This window comes from Oncorhynchus mykiss, chromosome 19 (genome assembly GCF_057628025.1).
Source record: "Oncorhynchus mykiss isolate SJ-2025 chromosome 19, ASM5762802v1, whole genome shotgun sequence".
NCBI lineage: Eukaryota > Metazoa > Chordata > Actinopteri > Salmoniformes > Salmonidae > Oncorhynchus > Oncorhynchus mykiss.
In genome coordinates this window covers 20558976-20580958 of record NC_143040.1, presented here as the reverse complement: position 1 = coordinate 20580958, position 21983 = coordinate 20558976, and the positions used below count along the sequence as shown (strand labels likewise).

General features: G+C 43.1%; 2 protein-coding genes across 8 annotated transcripts in view; one reads left to right on the top strand and one right to left on the bottom strand.

Annotated features, from left to right (window-relative positions):
- The window catches only part of LOC110497380 (FHF complex subunit HOOK-interacting protein 1A), a 38891-nt gene extending 24105 nt beyond the window's left edge, over positions 1–14786 (bottom strand). The window contains exon 1 of one of the 2 annotated variants that reach the window (XM_036954307.2): positions 14460–14786. The gene's annotated coding sequence lies outside the window, so the exon portion shown is untranslated. The remainder of the gene's footprint in view (positions 1–14459) is intronic. The other variant, XM_036954306.2, reaches the window with a different exon arrangement.
- The window catches only part of sh3d19 (SH3 domain containing 19), a 36098-nt gene continuing 20199 nt past the window's right edge, over positions 6085–21983 (top strand). For 2 of the 6 annotated variants that reach the window (XM_090210437.1, XM_090210436.1), the window contains exons 1-2: positions 6085–6285; positions 6706–6898. In XM_090210437.1, coding sequence (XP_090066563.1) covers positions 6772–6898 — 127 coding nt within the window. In that variant the 5' untranslated portion in view covers positions 6085–6285; positions 6706–6771. Of the gene's footprint in view, positions 6286–6705; positions 6899–19100; positions 20098–21983 lie in introns of those variants that run through there. The other 4 variants (XM_090210438.1, XM_021573453.3, XM_021573455.3 and 1 more) reach the window with 4 other exon arrangements.

The window sequence follows — 21983 nt, the reverse complement described above, 5'->3', positions numbered from 1 at the left end:
TGTGGAGATAGAGAGAGAGAGAAGTCTAACTTTGACACACCAGAGGAGGTTTGAGAGCAGCACTGCCAGAAAGTGTGACTGAGTGGAGTTCCTGGTAATGTGGTACGGAGCAGTGGAATGACTGGAGACTAGAGCTATGTGAGGAAGTGACTGGACGATGTGAGTAAGAGGCTCAGAACACCACTGACTGTAGAGAGAGGGGGAGTAACATACAGAGAGAGAGAGAAAGAGGGAGTAACACAGAGAGAAAGAGAGCAATCCAACGACCCACGCCACATCCACACACACTACACAAGCATGGAGACAACAGTGCCAAACTAACATCTTCTGAAAGAACATAATAAATGTCATCATCATTTGTTGAATAATCATGCTACTGTTCACTCCAATTAGAGTTGTGATATAATTGGTGTCTCTGGTCAACCATGAGTCCCCCTCTCCTCCCCTACATACTATGACCTCTGACACTGTCACACTGAGGCACCATGGGAAACCTGTCACAACATATTACAGTGCGCAGAAAGACTTTACTTCTACGATGTAACCACTGACCACACTCTTCGAGGGAGGCCAGATCACGGAAGTCCACACACGTCAAATAAAACATAAGCTAAAACATTCTAGGCATTCTCGACCCCACCGACAACCACCAGTCATGTCCAAGTTGACTTACTCTGTAGCGACAACTCCTAAATGTTTCCCTGGAGATCATATCGGCATGATGTATTGTAAACAATAACCACGGTCGGAGCTCAATGTGTGTCTGTGTCAGCCCCCCACTGCCCAGACTGTGGCTGTAGTTCCTCCAGGGACCTGCTCCACCCATGGAGGGGAAGTGGGGGTCCAGGTCCAGCTGGGTCAACGCAAACAGAGAGGAGAGGGGAGAGGAGGAGTGCTCTAAAGGAATCCACACCTCCATTCACTCTCACACACTACTCTCCCATATAGAGAAGCCATAAAGCACTAAACCTCTCAAGTACAGATTTGTAACAAGTTCTTAGTTTCACACTAAAAAGCCCCACTATAGTGCTGCACTGCTACCAACAAGACCCATAACTGGACACAAACAACTCACAAAATACCACATTCCCAAAGCTCAGCTCCTTCCTATAACAAGCACTCTTCTCATTGGGTCCGTTTTAAAAACACAACATACTGGACAGTGGGAGATACTATTACAGTCCTCTGCTTAGTGTCCCAGCCAGATGCATGACCCCCAATTATAGGGTAGAGAGAGACAGTAGTAGCAGTCTGTTGGGTTCCTCCAGTTGGCTGCGTCTCTGCTCCGTCTTAATGCCACAGTAATACGTCCTCTCCTTCCACAGACAGACACATTACCTCACCAGAGTCTGTGTCTTCAACCTCATGGGGTCAAAACAGGCCTGGTGGTAGATTAGCGTTGTACTTTTATAGTGGTTAACCTACCTTACCTGGACTCAGAAAACAATGCACTGGCAACTACTGTGTCCTAGAATCAAACTGAAGATTCTGTTTGTATCTTGGCCATCTTGGTTTCTTCTTAATATGGTTGGAGTATGACGGAGTGCCTTTTAAACTTCACTACTGGGCTAATATGTCCCTGTATAGCTCAGTACTGTCTTTTAACACTCCTGCATTTTATATCCAGGCTGCATCACAACTGGCTGTCGTTCAGAGTCCCATAGGGTGGCACACATAGGGTGACCTAGCGTTGTCCGAGTTTGGCCGGTGTAGGCCATCATTGTAAATTGTTCTTAACTGCCTAGTTACATAACGGTTCCATTTTATTTTTTTAAGTACATTAAGAGGTAACGCTACAGTGTGCCACGCCTCAAAAATAGAGAGTCAGTCAGTGATGAGCAATGTTGACCGCTTTAACCCATCCTAAATTTGTTTTTCATTCCTGTTATAGGAAGCTACTTTTTAAAATTAAATTATGCTGGGATTGACACTGAATCATTCTTAAAACAAATTATAATCCCAGGAAATTAGGGGTCAAAAATGTATGACTACAGACTCCACACCAGTTACCGAAAACACCAACAACTAGTAACTAATCTGAGACACTGGAGACAGAAATGTAGCTACTCCCCTCAGTACTTCCTTTCTATGAGGAAAATATGACCTAAATTACACACACTCACCTACTGTAACCTAACTGCATAGTGCACTGCAGTTGGAAGACATATTGAGGATACTACTATATTGCCTGGAGAGGAGATGCGCCACTTGCTCAAAATAGAGCCCAGCAACATACTGTCAAGTCTCAAAATAGGGCACCACTTCTAAAAAGAGGAGCACCAGGGAGATGGGGCACCACTTTATAAAGAGCAGCACCAGGGAGATGGGGCACCACTTCTATAAAGAGCAGCACCAGGGAGATGGGGCACCACTTCTATAAAGAGGAGCACCAAGGAGATGGGGCACCACTTCTATAAAGAGGAGCACCAAGGAGATGGGGCACCACTTCTATAAACAGGAGCAGCAAGGAGATGGGGCACCACTTCTATAAACAGGAGCAGCAAGGAGATGGGGCACCACTTCTATAAAGAGCAGCACCAGGGAGATGGGGCACCACTTCTATAAAACAGGAGCACCAAGGAGATGGGGCACCACCAGGGAGATGGGGCACCACTTCTATAAAGAGGAGCACCAAGGAGATGGTGCTTTGCTTTCACACAATGAATGTAGTCAGCTTTATTATTTTTGATGCCTGTGTAATCAACTCAATTTATAATGTTTCTGGGAGAGCATGTGACCCCAGAAAAGTGTGTGTGTCTGTGCGTCTCCATAGCCCCAAACGCCAGAGACTGGATAAACAGAAAAGCTCTGAAGAAGTCTTGAAATCAGCATCTCCCTTTGAAAACAGGAGTGTTGACTAAGGACCCCTGTTGCGAACCTCAGCCAGACACACACACACACTTTGGAGGCACTTGAACAGAGTTGAAAAGGGAAGAAGAGGCATGCTGCTTTAAGCAGGGAGCGCTATAAACATTCAGCCGTTTTTTTCTGTTTTGGAGTGAGTCGGTGACTAATCTGGATCAATAATGAATCAATAGTATCATTGATCATGAGGACGTATGTAGTAACACACTACTTGTGGCTCATTTATTCCAAAAGGAGGTGAAATGGAACAGACCTCCTGCTGTGATCGGGCACAGTGAAGAACCCCTGTTGGGATCAGAGACCTGAGTCACTGATGAAAGATTACGATGTAGCCTAGATGGTGATGAAACTGAATGATGACAACTGCAAGGGATGATGATGATCTCATTCTGTCATTATCTTTCTCCATCCCCACTCTCACAAGTACAAAGGAAAGAGAAACTTCCACACTGCTCTTGCTCATTACCCACTCCTACTGGCACACAGAGGACATGAATCCACTACAGGAGCTTCCACCGTTTCAAAACACATCCGTTACCTAGCAGCACTATCGAATCTAGTTCCATCCCCCTCTCGCCCACAGACCTAGTGTCATCCTCTAACCATGGTTTCTGCCATTCATGACCAGATGTTATTTCTGAAGGGTTTGGATCAGAGTATACAGGGTGAGATGATTTCCCCTTGGGGTGGAGGTTAACTCCTCAGAGAGCTTCGTGTGAGTGAGGGAATACGGAACAGCAACACCAGGAGAACATCAAACCTGCTTTGAAGCCTAGTAGAGATGATAAGGAACATGGAGAATTGAGAGGAACAAATAGGCCAACTATAGCAGTGTTTTAAAGCCATACCACCACAGTCAAACTAGAATGATGATAAATTAAATATAGCAGCATACCACCATATTGATTTTGCTAAGGAAGCGCAGGGGGAAAGGGAAAGAGATGGAGAAAGAGAGAGAGAGAATGAGAGATAGAGAATGACAGGATGAGAGAGCGAGAGATACAGAGAGAGAGAAAGAGGGACAGAGAAATAAAGTGAGGGACAGAGAGAAAGAGTGAGCTTGAAGAGATCAACACCACATTCCCCATGCTACTGTTAAATTCATTCTAAGAACCTGTTAGATTAGAGGACAGTGACCTGCTGAGTGTTCTCTGTCAACATTGTGTTAGTTTCACCTTGGGTTTAGAAACATCACTGCATTGACATTTGCTTATGTCCTCCTGACATAACAATGCTATGACATAGGCCTATGCTATACATGCTATAACAGTCACTGAATGTGTATAAGTGTCTCCTGAGTAATGAAAGTAGCCAAGGACAAAATTTCAACACTGAATTCTACCAGATGAAAAGACCATTTTCTTCGAACTGTGTCATGCATCTTTGTAAAGTTGGTTACTGGTTGACTATACACAGAGCAACAAGTCCTAGTCAGAGTTAGGTAGAGAGACCTAGCTAACTCCCAAGGTAAATACATTGAGATAAAGCTATAGAAAGTGAAGTGAAGTCTATCTTGTTACGTCATCTTTTGAACGTGTTATTCAATGGATGGGCTGGGAGGGAGGGAGAGGGAGAGAGAGGCTTCACAGGTAACAAAATAGGAAGAGCTTTTCACGGGAGATAACACAGGCAGAGCCACCGATGACAGGATAGAATGTTTGCCTAAGGACAGAGGTTTTGTAAGCATCATCAATGTGTGTGTATTCTGACAGAGTGGTTCTGGTGACAGTGGCTCCGGTTTCTAAAGCTGTGAGATGTAAAAAGCGTCTCCCTCTCGGCAGGTGTTTCACACACTAGGGCGAGGTCGTGATAGATAGTTGAAAAGCCAGCTAGCCACACCTACAGTAGCACTTACAAGGCTGTCCTAACTTGCAGTACACTGGCTTTTTTTTTACTCTTTCTGAACATGTTGCTGTGCGTGATTCCTACCTCTGAGGCCAGACATTTAAATCTAATGAATTCTAGGTACACATATTGTTACACCCACCAAGCAATGAGAACTCTTTTTCACAATATTAATTAGTAGTCGAGTGTCTGCTTCTTAAATTAGTTAAATGTATGCATGGCATTTTTCAATACTGTCGACTGAACCACCAACCAATACATTAATTAGTCCACCACACTCCCATAGCCTGTGCATCTGGACTTTGTGACTGATGTGAGATCATTAAGCTCCATCAGGAAGTGCGACTGTCCTCTTCAGACAGAGCCCATAATGATGTCCTGGTCAGTGGCAGGGCCTGGTCTAGGACTAATGGACCAATGGCAGGGCCTGGTCTTGGACTAATGGACCAATGGCAGGGCCCGGTCTAGGACTAATGGCAGGGCCTGGTCCAGGACAAATGGCAGGGCCTGGTCCAGGACAAATGGACCAACAATAGGGTCTGGCCAGGACGAATGGGCTCTGACATTGGCCCTCCTCCCACCAGTGATAGACCAATGGGTGATAGACAGAGGACATTTACAGTGGCCATTAAAGTGATGGTACCTTTTTGAAATATTTACAGGTGGGCCACAACTGGGGCCAAAGAGGGAGAGCCTGGCTATATATAGTCTATCTGTCCCCTTCTCCAATGAACAACACAGACATTTACAATAGGAGGACACCATCCAGTGTCATCTAGGCGTCCGTTCTCCTGTAGCCGAGGGGACGTTGACCACTGTCCGCACTACAGTTAGTCTCTATGAAACAGTTAGGCCTACTGCATTCAGACTAGGAACGCTCATAACATCACAATTATACATTTCTCTGAAGCCCATCTGTGTTGGCTACATTAAAACAGAGTACCAATCAACACATCATTCTGAGGCAACAGTCAGTCGTATTTCTGAAATGAAACATCAACATGAAGGGACTCAACAGCTGTGCCCATTAACAACCTAATACAACAGGGTAAAAGCCATAAAGGACCTTATCAGATAGGACTGTGATTCTGTGTTAAACACCAGCTGAAGGTTATAGGCTGAGGTGTAGGTTGGCTGAGTTAGGTGCTCAACACGTTGAACACGTGCTGCGTTCAGTCAGTGTTCCCACCTCTGGGCTCAGTGGAGGAGGTTGATTAACATGTTCAAACACATCAGCTCACCTCCTCATTACCTGCTAGGGAGGGAGGAGGCCTGGGGGGGGGGGGGGGGGGGTCAACAAGCTGAATGGATTAGAGCCAAACACCCCAGAGGATCAACACATATTATAAAATGCATACCCAGGCTGACACACCCAGCGTTCTCTTTCCCACAGCATTAGGAACAGCACATAATGGCACAGCAACATGCTGCCTGCATTTAGAGTGGCTAAAACAATCCCTTGAGCCACTGCGTAATAATGACTTCCATGAGACTCTGAGACAGGGATACAGAGAGCTGCACAGCCTGCTACAGTGAGATAAGGCTAGTTTGAATGGTTCAATAATACTGAGACAGGTGAGTAGTAGACAACACAGGAGTCAATGGTACAAAATACAGCCTTCAAGTGCCGGTTAGCTTGTCAGTGATCCAGGGAGTGAGTGAAGTGATTCTTGCAGTACGTGTGTATGTGTGTGGAACTATACTTGTGGGGTCCCCACAAGAATAGTAAATTAACAGAAATTTGACCAACTGGGGACATTTCGTTAGTCCCCACAAGGTCAAATGCTATTTCTAGGAAGTTTAGGGTTAAGGTAGAATTTGTGTTCGAATTAGGTTCAGGAGTTAGGGATAAGATTGGGTTTTTTGGTTAAGGTTAGAGATATAGGATTTGAATGTTTATAAATTGTTTGTCCCCACAAGGTTAGTTAAACAATACTGTGTGTGTACTTTCAGTAGAACAGTACCACAGCAGAACTTCCACATACTTTTCCACAGACGTCATCGCCATGTAGCTGTAAACAACAAAGGCCAGGAGTCAGGAGGGGAGTAGGTAGATCTCTGATGGCAACATGGATAAACCCCTGGCCTATTCTCAATGGGTTTAGTGTGGGAACATCAATCCAGATCTCTGCTGCTGCTTCCTCTCTACCTTGTTTGCATGCTGCCGCGCCAACAGGAGATGAAAGGGGTGAGTGTTTGCATGAAGGCGAGACGGCGGGGGGGATAGAGGGATGGCGAGGTGGAGGGATAAATGAATGGAGATTATGTAAAGGATACACATTGTATACACTACTCTGTCCAATGAAACACTTACTGTCAGGTTCCTTCTCGACAACGCAACAAGAAATAATAAAAGATAAGAATACGACCATAAAGTAAATGGCTCAGTAGAATAGATGGCAAATATTTAAATTGTGCAGCATTAGCAATAGTAAATACGAGTCTGGTAACAGCAGAGATGCAGCAGTGAATAGCATAGCATGGCTGTGATGTTGGTAGAGCCCTTCTCAGAAGGGATGAATAGCATGGCTGTGATGTTGGTAGAGCCCTTCTCAGAAGGGATTAATAGCATAGCATGGCTGTGATGTTGGTAGAGCCCTTCTCAGAAGGGATGAATAGCATGGCTGTGATGTTGGTAGAGCCCTTCTCAGAAGGGATGAATAGCATAGCATGGCTGTGATGTTGGTAGAGCCCTTCTCAGAAGGGATGAATAGCATGGCTGTGATGTTGGTAGAGCCCTTCTCAGAAGGGATTAATAGCATAGCATGGCTGTGATGTTGGTAGAGCCCTTCTCAGAAGGGATGAATAGCATAGCATGGCTGTGATGTTGGTAGAGCACTTCTCAGAAGGGATGAATAGCATAGCATGGCTGTGATGTTGGTAGAGCCCTTCTCAGAAGGGATTAATAGCATAGCATGGCTGTGATGTTGGTAGAGCCCTTCTCAGAAGGGATAAATAGCATAGCATGGCTGTGATGTTGGTAGAGCCCTTCTCAGAAGGGATAAATAGCATAGCATGGCTGTGATGTTGGTAGAGCCCTTCTCAGAAGGGATAAATAGCATAGCATGGCTGTGATGTTGGTAGAGCCCTTCTCAGAAGGGATAAATAGCATAGCATGGCTGTGATGTTGGTAGAGCCCTTCTCAGAAGGGATAAATAGCATAGCATGGCTGTGATGTTGGTAGAGCCCTTCTCAGAAGGGATGAATAGCATAGCATGGCTGTGATGTTGGTAGAGCCCTTCTCAGAAGGGATTAATAGCATAGCATGGCTGTGATGTTGGTAGAGCCCTTCTCAGAAGGGATAAATAGCATAGCATGGCTGTGATGTTGGTAGAGCCCTTCTCAGAAGGGATAAATAGCATAGCATGGCTGTGATGTTGGTAGAGCCCTTCTCAGAAGGGATGAATAGCATAGCATGGCTGTGATGTTGGTAGAGCACTTCTCAGAAGGGATGAATAGCATAGCATGGCTGTGATGTTGGTAGAGCCCTTCTCAGAAGGGATGAATAGCATAGCTGTGATGTTGGTAGAGCCCTTCTCAGAAGGGATGAATTGCATAGCATGGCTGTGATGTTGGTAGGGCCCTTCTCAGAAGGGATGCATAGCATGGCTGTGATGTTGGTAGAGCCCTTCTCAGAAGGGATTAATAGCATAGCATCGCTGTGATGTTGGTAGAGCCCTTCTCAGAAGGGATGAATTGCATAGCATGGCTGTGATGTTGGTAGAGCCCTTCTCAGAAGGGATGCATAGCATGGCTGTGATGTTGGTAGAGCCCTTCTCAGAAAGGATTAATAGCATAGCATGGCTGTGATGTTGGTAGAGCCCTTCTCAGAAGGGATGCATAGCATGGCTGTGATGTTGGTAGAGCCCTTCTCAGAAAGGATTAATAGCATAGCATGGCTGTGATGTTGGTAGAGCCCTTCTCAGAAGGGATGCATAGCATGGCTGTGATGTTGGTAGAGCCCTTCTCAGAAGGGATGAATAGCATAGCATGGCTGTGATGTTGGTAGAGCCCTTCTCAGAAGGGATTAATAGCATAGCATGGCTGTGATGTTGGTAGAGCCCTTCTCAGAAGGGATAAATAGCATAGCATGGCTGTGATGTTGGTAGAGCCCTTCTCAGAAGGGATGAATAGCATAGCATGGCTGTGATGTTGGTAGAGCCCTTCTCAGAAGGGATGAATAGCATAGCTGTGATGTTGGTAGAGCCCTTCTCAGAAGGGATTAATAGCATAGCATGGCTGTGATGTTGGTAGAGCCCTTCTCAGAAGGGATGAATAGCATAGCATGGCTGTGATGTTGGTAGAGCCCTTCTCAGAAGGGATGAATAGCATAGCATGGCTGTGATGTTGGTAGAGCCCTTCTCAGAAGGGATGAATAGCATAGCATGGCTGTGATGTTGGTAGAGCCCTTCTCAGAAGGGATGAATAGCATGGCTGTGATGTTGGTAGAGCCCTTCTCAGAAGGGCTGAATAGCATAGCATGGCTGTGATGTTGGTAGGGCCCTTCTCAGAAGGGATGAAAAGCGCTAGGCCTCGCCACGCTCTCATGTCATTAACCAGATCAGAGGAGATAATAGGCTCCATTGGTTTGGACTCAACAGGCACACTACTACTGCTGTTGCGCCTGTTTTTTGAACTACCGTAGTGTTAAGATATGAATCTTCCCTCTCCAGTCAGTCTCCCCACTAGACACCATGCTGTTCTATAGATGGAGAGCAGTGGAGGCTACTGAGGGAGAAAGGCTCATAATAATGGCTGGAATGGAGTAAATGGAATGGTATCAAAAACACGGTTTTCATGGGCTTGATACCATTGCAATCACTCCATTCCAGAGTGTTACGCGAATGCAGTAAGCCAAGGTAAATTGCTAGCTAGCATTACACTTAACTTATAAAAAACAATCAATCATAATCACTAGTTAACTACACATGGTTGATAATATTACTAGTTTATCTAGCGTGTCCTGCGTTGCATATAATCGATGTTGATTTCACGTATTCGCGAAAAAAGACTGTCCTTGCTCCAATGTGTACCTAACCATAAACATCAATGCCTTTCTTAAAATCAATACACAGAAGTATATATTTTTAAACCTGCATATTTAGCTAAAAGAAATCCAGGTTAGCAGGCAATATTAACCAGGTGAAATTGTGTCACTTCTCTTGCGTTCATTGCACGCAGAGTCAGTGTATATGCAACAGTTTGGGCCGCCTAATTTGCCAGAATTTTACGTAATTATGACATTAGGTTGTGCAATGTAACAGGAATATTTAGACTTATGGATGCCACCCGTTAGGTAAAATACAGAACGGTTCCGTATTTCACTGAAAGAATAAACGTCTTGTTTTCGAGATGATAGTTTCCGGATTCGACAATATTAATGACCTAAGGCTCATATTTCTGTGTGTTATTATGTTATAATTAAGTCTATGATTTGATATTTGATAGAGCAGTCTGACTGAGCGATGGTGGGCACCAGCAGGCTCGTAAGCATTCATTCAAACAGCACTTGTGCGTTTTACAGCAGCTCTTCGTTGTGCTTCAAGCATTGCGCTGTTTATGACTTCATGCCTATCAACTCCCGAGATTAGGCTGGTGTAACCGATGTGAAATGGCTAGCTAGTTAGCGGGGTGCGCGCTAATAGCGTTTCAAACGTCACTCGCTCTGAGACTTGGAGTGGTTGTGGAGTGACAGGTAACGCTGCTTCGAGTGTGGCTGTTGTCGATGTGTTCCTGGTTCGAGCCCAGGTAGGAGCAAGGATAGGGACAGAAGCTATACTGTTACACTGGCAATACTAAAGTGCCTGTATTGTTGTAATTGTCATTATTACAAATAAATAAATAAAAATCGGCCGATTAATCGGTATCCAATAAATCGGTATCGGTGTTGAAAAATTATAAATCAGTCGACCACTAATTGGAGGTCATTTAAGGTTGTTGGAGGTCCTGCAATTTGTGATGTATCCTGAGACAAAAACAAGCTACGGTGTCTCAGCTTAGTCAAAGAGAAGCACATTCTAGAAAAAAGTAAACGTGACTGTAGTTACGTGAGAAGGAAAAAATGTAATTAAATCTACCTTTAAGGAACATGCCATGTCAAATACGAGACAAAGACACTAAGAAGCTTGACAGCTTCTTCATACTTCTCAATAAGTGGTAATCAACAGTAGACAATAAGAGGTCCTTAACCGAAAGATTGCTGGTTCGAATCCCCGAGTCGTCAAGGTGGAAAAATCTGCCGTTCTGCCCTTAAGCAGAGCAGTTAACCCCCAACAACAACTGCTCCCCGGGCGCCGATGACGTGGATGTCAATTAAGGCTGCCCCCTCCACCTCTCTGATTCAGAGGGGTTGGGTTAAATGCAAAAGACACATTTTGGTTGAATGCATTCAGTTGTGAAACTTACTAGGTATCCCACTTTCCCTTTACTTAGTAGATACTTTCAGTTCAATCAACAATAGATAATATAGTTACTTCGTGGAGACTTTCAGTTCAATCAACAGTAGATAAGAGGTACTTAGTGTAGACTTTCAGTTCAAAAAGTGACATAACACTTGTGTTAAGGTTCAGAGGTATGGGCGACAGTCAGTCATCCCCAGCGGATTAGGTTAAGACTATGTTAACAACTCCAGCAAGTGGCCCTCTCTACACGGCTCCCTTGTTCTCACCTACCCCTCACTGGGGTCGCAAGAGGGGGCAGGGAGGTTAGACAGGGAGGTAAGGGGGGGGGGTGTAATCCCAAACACGGGACAATGCTGAGCCTGAGCTGGGCTGAGGCCATGGCCAGTGTGAGAAACTGGGAGAAAGGGAGACAGCTTGGTTGGTGGGCCGGTGAGTCATCACAGCCACCGCTGTTGGCATGGTGGCTGTCCCAGACACCTGTTTCTTCCCTGTTCCAGTCACACGGTGGCCTGGGTTTATGCTACCTCATGCTGCCCTGCATGGTTGGTCACTTTGTTCCCTGGCCTAGTCAGAGTGAGATGTTTTTCAAAACAAACTTAACCAAGCATGCCCTCTGTGCTTGATGAAAAAGCAGCACATTCTGCAACGTTAACAACAGCGTGTCAAGATAATCGGAAGGACCTCAAGCTCAAGGACCACTAGTTAGCGGCACTCTCAGCTGCTTGTGCCTTCTGACAACCATCCATGACATAGAGAGAACACCAACTGTTCACTGACACACACATAGCTTATGATGTGTTGCACCATGTGTTAGAAATAGCCAATGGGAGTTGATGAGTACACAATTATATTCATATCTCAGTGCCCTGGGTAAACTGTGCTACATGATACTCTGTCCTATCCAACTCCCATTGAATTAAGTCTCTTATCTTCAACCATATAATCCATAGGGTATAACTTTGTTTAGTGTGTGTGTATGTGTACTGCGATCTCATGCCATTCCCAGATTAACTAACCTGCGATGATAAGTCACTAATCTCACCACTACCAGGGCTCTACAGTGAGAGCATTTTACTCGCATATGCGCCTAAATGTTTTGCTGTGTGACCTGGAATTGTTATTTAGGAGCACCAGTGAGCAGAGAAAAATGTAAGATTCTGGCTTTAATATCACAAATAATCTTAATTGTGCTCCTAAATTTCTTTGTGTGCACCTACATTTTTCAACTTAGGCACACGCCTTATAAAAAAAGTTAACCGTAGAGTCCAGACTACACTCTGCTCTTACATGAATAGCTTGGCTTAGCCCTACAGGTCTCACTGTAGACTGAAGTGGTCAAACCAGACATTCCACTATGTGAAACTAAACCAGCCGGCCTGTGTAATGCTCCATTGACATGCATGTCAGAGATTTAAAAGGGAAAACCCTTCACATTGCCTCCTCACTTGACCTGATCACACACATGTGGTTACTTAGCAGAAAAACTCCTTACTTTTCCAGTGCATTCACGTGTTACAAAGCCAATATCTTGCTATATAAAGTCTGAGTCCCCTGCTATGTTGACATAGTGCTATGAATTATTTGTTTACGTTAGGTATAGGCCCTATATCACAGCCCTCAATGCAAGGTGCCTCAGTTGGAGCGATGAGGCTTGTGGGATATGACCTCACTAGTCTGTGTGGTTAATGATCACGAGGCAGAGCATCTTAAAGCTGTGTACTACTAGGTCAGTAACTAGAATTCTGGAAAGGCCATATGAAGGCGAGGTGTGTGTCAAGTGCAGGGGATGCTGGTGTGAGGAGCTATAGGAGGATGGGCTCATTGTAATGGCTGGAATGGAATAATTGGAACAGAGTCAAACGTGGTTTCCACATGTTTGATCTGTTTGATAGCATTCCATTTATTCCCTTCCAGCCATTACAATGAGCCCGTCCTCCCACAGTTCCTCCCACCAGCTTCCACTGGTCAAGGAACAGACTGCCATTCTCATTGGCCTGGAAATCCACATGGAAAATGCACGCAAATGTAAACACAAGTACACAAATAGACACTACTGTACATACTGTAAAATCCCAATTACAACAAGTCCACAATTCAGATTAGCATAGTTATTCAGCACATACTGTACTTTCATGACATCAATCCTCATATTTACACTAATCAGGACAACTGAGCCTGGTATCAACTCTTCCTACTATTATACATAAATGACACCTGAGCAGAAAATCAGATCAATTTAGTCAGCGTGCTGGAATTAAACATTGTCTGTAACATCCAATGAGAGTTCCCAGGAGTAAATGAAAGGACTTCAAAAAGCTTTGCCCTCTGTGTGCATTTTCTAGAGCCAACTGCCAACCCAACTTCCACAGTGAGTGTGCTGACAGTTTGAAATCACCAAAGCATAATTCAACATTTCTCGAAAAAGTTCACTTCAAATACACTGCATATAGCAAACAGTTTTGACTGAGTTTGATTATACAGAGTAGGGTTTTTGCGTCAGGTCAAATTGTGTTCAAATCAATTTATCAACACTGATTTTCCTATAACAACTTTGATGTAAAACAATCCCTGTATAGTCCACACCATTGAGGTATAAAGAACGGTCCACACCCAACCAGATGTAAATAAAATATGGCCAACCATGAAACATTGATGGGTGTCTGTTTGAATGTGATCCCATGAGGTAGTAACCCAATACCCTGACCTCTTCATCACAGAAAGATGATAAGAGTACCGGTCCGGTCCAAAACTCCTTTCAAAAATACCCTTCATACTACCATGTTTTGTTTCCCAAGTTTGCTGAAGTTGGAAGAGTGTGTGTGTGTCACATATCTGTTAACCTCTGCAGAACGAATAGCAGAAAGGCTACAAATAATTATGAATTATGTTACAGTAGATGCCAAATGTACTTTATGTTCGTGGGTCTGATTAAACACATTCGTCTGGGCCCCACAGCATTAACATGTGGATAACATCAGCAATAAACTTTTGCAAAATGTCACGTGAGGCACAATAAAGGTGAATGAAAGGTGACAGATTGTGTCCAGGCATTTGCAAGAATCAAGCTGTATAGACAGATACTTTTAAACTTGTTCTGAGAAATGTGCCCAGGACAGATGACAAGTCACTCTGATATAGATGTTTATAAAAAGACAACCCCATGATAACAACCGACATGTAAACGTGTCACATTATGCCTTGACAGAGTCAGACAGTCCCGGTCACTTGACAAGCAGCAAAATACATTAACAATGTCTTGCCAAGTTATTTACTTTGTAAAATCCGTAATTTACAAATACATTAGTTGTAGTCTATTTATATGTAGTAAGACCAACTGAAATATCGTACCGTAGGCTGAGTCTCAGAAGTGCAAGTAACTTAGCCGACTTCGTGTAACAACACCGCACAGCTTCAAGATGCGGAGCAAAATCAACCTTTTACCCTACTTTCCTACAAATGTACATAACCCTCTCGAAAATCACTAATTCTCCAGCAGAACGTTGTTCAATTTCCCTGGTTTAATGTCGCATTCTATTAGAAAAGTAAAGATATAAGCTACTTAGCTAACAAGGTCGCCAACCAGTCAGTCTGCTTACTGTAGGTAGTATACATAGGTGAGCGTCGCGAGCACACTAAGCTTTAGGCTCCTCCCTCTTTGTGCCCACAGCAGTTTGTGATGATGATCGGCATTCCGGCTCCTTTCAGTGAGCCGGCTCGTTCGGCTCAGCTCACTGAAAAGAGCAGGCTCTTTTGGCTGCCAAACGGCTCTTTAAAAAAAAATGTTGTTGTATTTTTTCAAGTCAAACAGTTTGCGATAGTTTGACTATGATTGGTGTTCAAACAATTCGAATTAAATGATTAAAGTAAATCATACTCTACCTTAACCACAATGTATTTAAAAATGCATTGGTTTGTTATGAAAAAGAAAGCTATTAAACATTTTAATATAAAGTATAACTTTTTAATGTATATAAATAAAGTGCATATAAATCTAACCATTCAAAACGAATACAATCTGAACAACATAATAATAGAATATTGCACCAAATCAAAGAAAAATAAATAACAATGTGCAAAACTGCAGCATCCCACTTAAAACATTAAACTGGTCCCTCTTTTCTCTCTCTTCTTTATTGTCATGTTATAACCAACAGCAATGCTGACCATATTTTGCTTTTATGAGAGATTTGCATTCGGAAATGCAAGATGCCTCACTTACGAGGAGCTGATGTGGTTTCTTCTATCAGTAATTATTTGTCTCATTTTCGAGAAGACCCTCTCAGAGGGAACGGACGTGGCCACTATGCAGAGTCTCCCTATCATGACTTTAGGAAGCCTTGTTCTACCACCAGCTCAGAGGAGGGGCTCTTCCAAATAGGATCGGACCTCAATTATGGAATCTGCTGAGAGATTCCTTCGTGCTGCATCCCTATAGTTGCTCTCTCATCAAACAGCATCCAAACAGCAGACTTTTATGGCACTACTGCTGGTGCTTCTGCTCCATCTGATCCCTCTTCTTCCTGGTGCCTGAGCCAGCTGACTGTTGGGGCTGTCCCTCCCTGCTGCTGAGGTTATTCTTTGAAGAGCCTCATAAATCGCTCTGGCATCACTGAAGGCTAACTTCTTAAACCTGGGGTCAAGTGCAGAGGTTTCTAATAGCATGTTTAGTTTCTAATAGAATGTATTCCATTCTGTGGAACATTCTGTCCATTGATGAACACAGGGTATCCATCAACTCTGTCACATGTCCTGTGCTTACATTTGCTTCTCTCTGGCGACTGGCTGTGATTCGCTGCAGACCCTTACACGGGAGTATCATTTTTGAGGCTGTCACATAGCTGAAAAGAGAGAACAGTAACTTATTAGTTTAGGTTCATGTTTTGTGTACTGATACTACATTCTCAACTACTGCTCATATACATATATAATACTGGATTAAATAATAACTGCTTACTGTACCTCTCTCCACTGATCTCCACAGTGACCTGCTCAAAGGGTTCCAGGACTCTGCACACCTCCTCCACCACCTCCCATTCCTCTTAGGTCAGAGCATCAACAGGTGCATTGACAATGGCCAGGGTAGAGATGAACAAATCAAATGTATTTATAAAGCCCTTCTTACAGTGCCTTGCGAAAGTATTCGGCCCCCTTGAACTTTGCGACCTTTTGCCACATTTCAGGCTTCAAACATAAAGATATAAAACTGTATTTTTTTGTGAAGAATCAACAACAAGTGGGACACAATCATGAAGTGAAACGACATTTATTGGATATTTCAAACTTTTTTAACAATTCAAAAACTGAAAAATTGGGCGTGCAAAATTATTCTACTGCAACATAAATACTGGAAGCTGAGATGGCATCTTTTGACTCAAGAAACCGCTTCAACATATATAATGTTGAATTCCACCTTGTAGTGCAGTCTTGTTTAGGCCTCAGCTCAGGCATCCCAATCTGGCGTTGTGTAGACTTTAGTTTTTCAGAGCCCACTGTGCTCCTGTGGAAGTATTCCACAGCTGCTTTCACTTTGTCCACAGTGGGCTTCATCACCTTCATAGCATCTCTCACAATCAGGTTGATTGTGTGGGCAAGACATGGGTGATGGGTCCATTTAAAAATGTTCATGGCTTTGGTTAAGTTAGCTGCATTGTCGCTAACACAAAAAAACACCTTTCCATCTACTTGCAATTCTCTGGCCACTCTCAACAGTTCCTCTGCCAAGTTCTCTGAGGTGTGTCTGTCGCTGAACACAAAGCAGTCCAGAAGACATCTAATCATCAAAAAATCTTCAATGAAGTGACATGTAACCGACATTTAAGGAGTGGTTACCCCTGATGTTCAGCAGTCAGTGGTAAGGGAAACTGCAGTAGCTTTTTGGACTCTTTCCCATACTGAAGCCTGTGTAATCTCGTACCGTTGTGGAATAAGTGATTTTGAAAGGGTTTTCCTGCTTGGAATTATGTACATTGGATTTAGACTATTGCTATAATTTCTAAAACCTCTGTCCTCCACGATCGAAAATGGCTGGAAATCGGTGGCAATCATTTTAGCCAATGCAATATCAATTTGTCCTTGTTTTGCTACAGACATAGACTTTGGCATAAACTGGTCCATAGAAGAGTGCGTTGCTGTGAGTCGCGAAGTAGGCCTACTTGACTGAGTGGATACATCTCCACGTGCGGATGTGCTGGCTCCACCACTATCACTAGCAGGCCCGCTAGTTTCTCGAAGCTCCACTACAGCTAGCTTCACAGTTGGGTGCACAGTTCGCATATGATGGTGTAGGTTGTGCATAGAACCGGCTTTATATGAGATTTTGTTTTGGCAAATTCTACACTGTGCTCTAACATGGTCTACGTTATTAAAATGCATCCAAATGCTACTGTGCTTCCGACTCATTTTCCAGCTGTTGTTTTCACAGCTGTCCTTCCTCTCTCTCCTCGGCTGCAAAGTGTGTGACTGTGAGTGAGTTGGCTCGGCCCTCCCTCACGCATCTTTGGTTCATTGGTTGACACTGTGTGCCTGATTGACAGGAACAACAGGTGAGGCTGTAAGTCTGAGCAGACATTCAGAGCGAATGTGTGTGCGCTTGAGCATTTAGGCCTATATTATTTTATACATTTTTTTGTTATTTGAATTAGTTAATTCTATTAATTTAAATCTTTTGATTATTCATATCTTAATTTTTAAAAATATTTTATAAATAGATTTGGCTCTTCTAATATGCGAGCTGGCTCCGAACATTCACCTACAAGAGCTACAAGAGCTCTTAGAGCCGACTCGTTTCGCGAACGACCCATCACTAGTTTGTGAATGTGAGAGCAGTGTGAGAAGTCAATGCACTGTAAATGATTGCCCTTCACACAATTGTTTTTTATACAAAACAAGGATTTTAGCCCTGTATTTCAACACCTCTTTTTATCCTGCCCAGCCCAGATGATCAAAGGACTAGGCTATTCCATCCTAAACAATAATAATTGAATGGCAATGTAAAACCATACAAACATAGACAACTGTGTCCACCCAAATCTCGTTAGGAGACCAACAACCATGACTGAACAGGACTGTTAACAGTGTCACCTGTTCTAAGGAGCTCTGTGCCAGCTGCCATTCTCGTCACAGGGCTCGAGTTGGAGCAGCTATTCGCCGTGTTATTAGTCTCTGTTGTAAAAACGAGGTAAACATGGGTTCTTGGTCATGGCAGACTAAGTAGACTTCTCATAGCGGATGAGGAATTGACATTGTAGAATATGTTTATTTGCACATTGTGTATTGTGAAAAGTATTTGCACACATGTATCATTTCTACTTTAAAAAAAAAATAACATAAAAATACTGTCTATCCTGAACTTTATGGTTACCTGATACCTTTGTAAACAAGCAACTCATCGTGTATTTATTATTACGTTTATTATTTCTCTATTTTCTTTCTCTCTGCATTGTTGGGAAGGGTTGTAGTAGGCATTTTCCTGTTAGTCTACACCTGTTGTAGCATGTGACAACATTTGATTTGGACTGTGCCAGGTGCTGGCTAGTAGAAATAAACAAGGTAGATAGGGACATCTAGTGCTTATAATTTGAAGTACATCTCCTGAGAAATTGCTCAGTTTACTATGAATCTTTCAGGCAGTCACCGTGGTATTTCTCTGTCTCTATGCTGTAGAGAACATATGTGTTTGGACTGTGTGCCAAGATTCAAATATCAAACTTGGGGATTAATTAATAGATGAGAAACACCCAAAATAGGATTCAAAATACTACCTCAGCCATTTGATTTCCTAGATGCAATGGTAGGCTATACTGTAATAGAGATATAATTACATGTATGTGCTTTTTTTGTCTATGCTTCACAATAGATATACAACTCAGTCTTTATGTTTTTACTCATGACTCAAACCAAACTATCATGTCAAACAAACGGTCACAGAGGCTGGTTGTGGTGAGTCAGACCATTCTGCTGTAAATGAGTGGTCTTTACTGGCTAACTGTTCTTTGTCTAACAAGATAATACCTGTGGAACTACCATGTCCCAAGGAGACGAAGTGGGAGACTGTCTTGTCTTCACCCGAGTCGGGTGCGAGTCACACACTGGTGGTGCAACAGGTTGGGAGGGTAGAGTTCATACAGTATGGAATTCAGATTACCTTGAAGAGAAAAATATACATTTGTATATTTAATCATTACTTCTAGCTTAAATAACTACATTTGTTATTACACAACTCAACCCAGTTAGTAGGCTAATATGTAAAGTAGTATGGTGCCTTTTCATTTGTATGTGCTTCAACAACAAACAAAAAAGCTCCTGCCTGTGTCTGCAAGCCGTAACATGTATTGAATGACAGGTGAACTAGCATCATCACTATGGGCGGCCGTCTGGGTATCTATGGGCGAATAGCGGTGCTTTGGATGTTGTTTTTAAAAAATGTTTTAAGGATAACATTTTCCCCAATACGCACAAGAGAACACTGTGACCACTCACTCCGTTAGGCTACAATTCTTTGTGTTCGGGTCGCAGTGGTTTTACTCAGACAATGTGGTGAGGAGAGAAACTTTTGTTGCGGTCTGTCAACTCCACTCCACGGTTCTCAATTCCGGGGCACACATCTCCATTTGTGATACCACTTTTGCCAGACAATTCAGTTCCTTTGGTTGACATTCGGGTCGGGCTACCGTCGGTGCGGACAAGGTAGGGAGCTATAGCCTAACTACCCTTCATATTCTACAAAATTACATTAACACAAACACAGTTGTAGAACGTTATACTCGGTGGCCGGGGTAGGCCACAAAGACCCAACTTTACGCACCAGCCGAGACTGTTTACAAGGCAAATTAATTTCCCACCTCAGTCAATAGTTATTTTAATGACACGGTTCTAATTTGCCGGAAATTACCAGGCGCCGCAGTGTTCTTATCTAGTATGGCTGAAGCCAGAAGAGAAGAGGAGGCGGAGGAGTTGAGGGATATACGGAACCGAAATCAAGCAACAGGTATGTCCACTTGTCAACAATCTATCGTGAAGGTCAACCTCATGTAATTTTGATACAGCGTCTCCTGAAGTAGGCTACATGTGTTTGACACTTTGGGGCAATATAATTTCAAAACGTGGATTTTTACCTTTTAACCCATGAACATGACAACTTGGAACAGTGTTCCATCATGAAACATATGGTTAAGTGTGTAGGAAATTATACAATTTAGCTGAACATTTAATTAATATAACGTATTGTTGTGAAGCAAATGTTATGCAATTCTACAAATTGTTCAATTCTATTGAGCTGAGGTCTTTTTTGTTGCAGTTTTGAAGCTAAATTCCAGAAATGCTATGCATTTTGCCATGGCTAATGCTGTGTTCCTCTGCTCAAAAAGTATAACAAAATCAATGGGCATGTGCCCTGAATGCCCAGTTTTTAAAATATTATATTCTCCCTGACTATCTAGCTTTTATTTGATTGTTAGTTCTAAAATATATATTTCTGCCTGCTTTCTATCTGGTTTTGATCTTTTAAGTTGACACTGAGAAAAACAGTTTATCTGAAAATTACTACTTCAGATGGTAGAATCCAATCAACAAGAACAGCTAGCATGCTAAATGTTCTTGTAGACCAGTCATTGCACTAACACTAGTTAGCATTGGCTCGTAAATCTACCTTTAACTTCCTTCATACTTGGTGCAGAGACATACAATGGTATCAACGATTGTATTCTGTTGCAGCTAGCGATTTTCCTAAAATAATAATTGTTCACATAAAAAAAAAATCAAGAAGTATCTATATATTTAAAAAATAATAATAATAATAGTACGCAAACCCGAGTTTGAAAACCCTTGCTCTCTCACTTCTCTCATGCCTTCTAGCAACAAATCCGTTTCTAGTGCTATATAGAAACAAACCCTAGTTCTGTTCTGCACTATTACAGTATCCAGCTGCTATGGTTGATACAATGCTCTCACTGCATCATTCAGTGAAAGGATACTTTTATACAGCAGCTGGTAGCAACTACCTGTGTGTATCAGATACAGCAGTCAGTAAACAGTGCTACAACCACACGGAAATGGTCTGGAAAACCCTGAAACTCTGTCAGCCAGACAGGAAGGATGACACAACAAATTGTACATGTCCCGACACTTAAAATATTACTCATCTCATGCCAGACAAGATGTGTCATTTGGTGCTAACTGTGTTGCTGGAAATGCATCTGGAAAACCACTGACACTTGGCAGACAGGTTGATCCTGTTCATTTTGGCTCTGTATGTTTTTGCTTTTGTCATTTTATTTCCTGGTGAAATCACTTCTAAAATGTATTCATATTCATATCTCTTATGCCACACAATCTTCATGTAGATCAAGATAAAGGGTTGTAAATGAATACATGTCTATAGGCTTTATCCTGGACTTCCTGATGGGCCGCTCCCAGGTTGTAAGAGTTGACAACAACACGTCTGCCAAGGCTGATCCTTAACACTGGGGCCCATCAGGGGTGTGTACTTAGTCCCCTCCTGTATTCCCTGTTCACCCATGGCTGCGTGGCCAAACACGACTCCAACACCATCATTAAGTTTGCTTATCGACACAACATTGGTAGGCCTGATCACCGACAATGATGAGGCGGCCTATAGGGAGGAGGTCAGAGAACTAGCAGTGTGGTGCCAGGACAACAACCTCTCCGTCAATGGGAGCAAGACAAAGGAGCTGATCGTAGACTACAGGAAAAGGCGGGCCATATAGGCCCCCATTAACATTGACGGGGCTGTAGTGGAGTGGGTCGAGAGGTTCAAGTTTCTTGGTGTCCACATCACCAACGACCTATCATGGTCCAAACACACCAAGACAGTCGTGAAGAGGGCACGACAAAAGCTTTTCTCCCTCAAGAGAC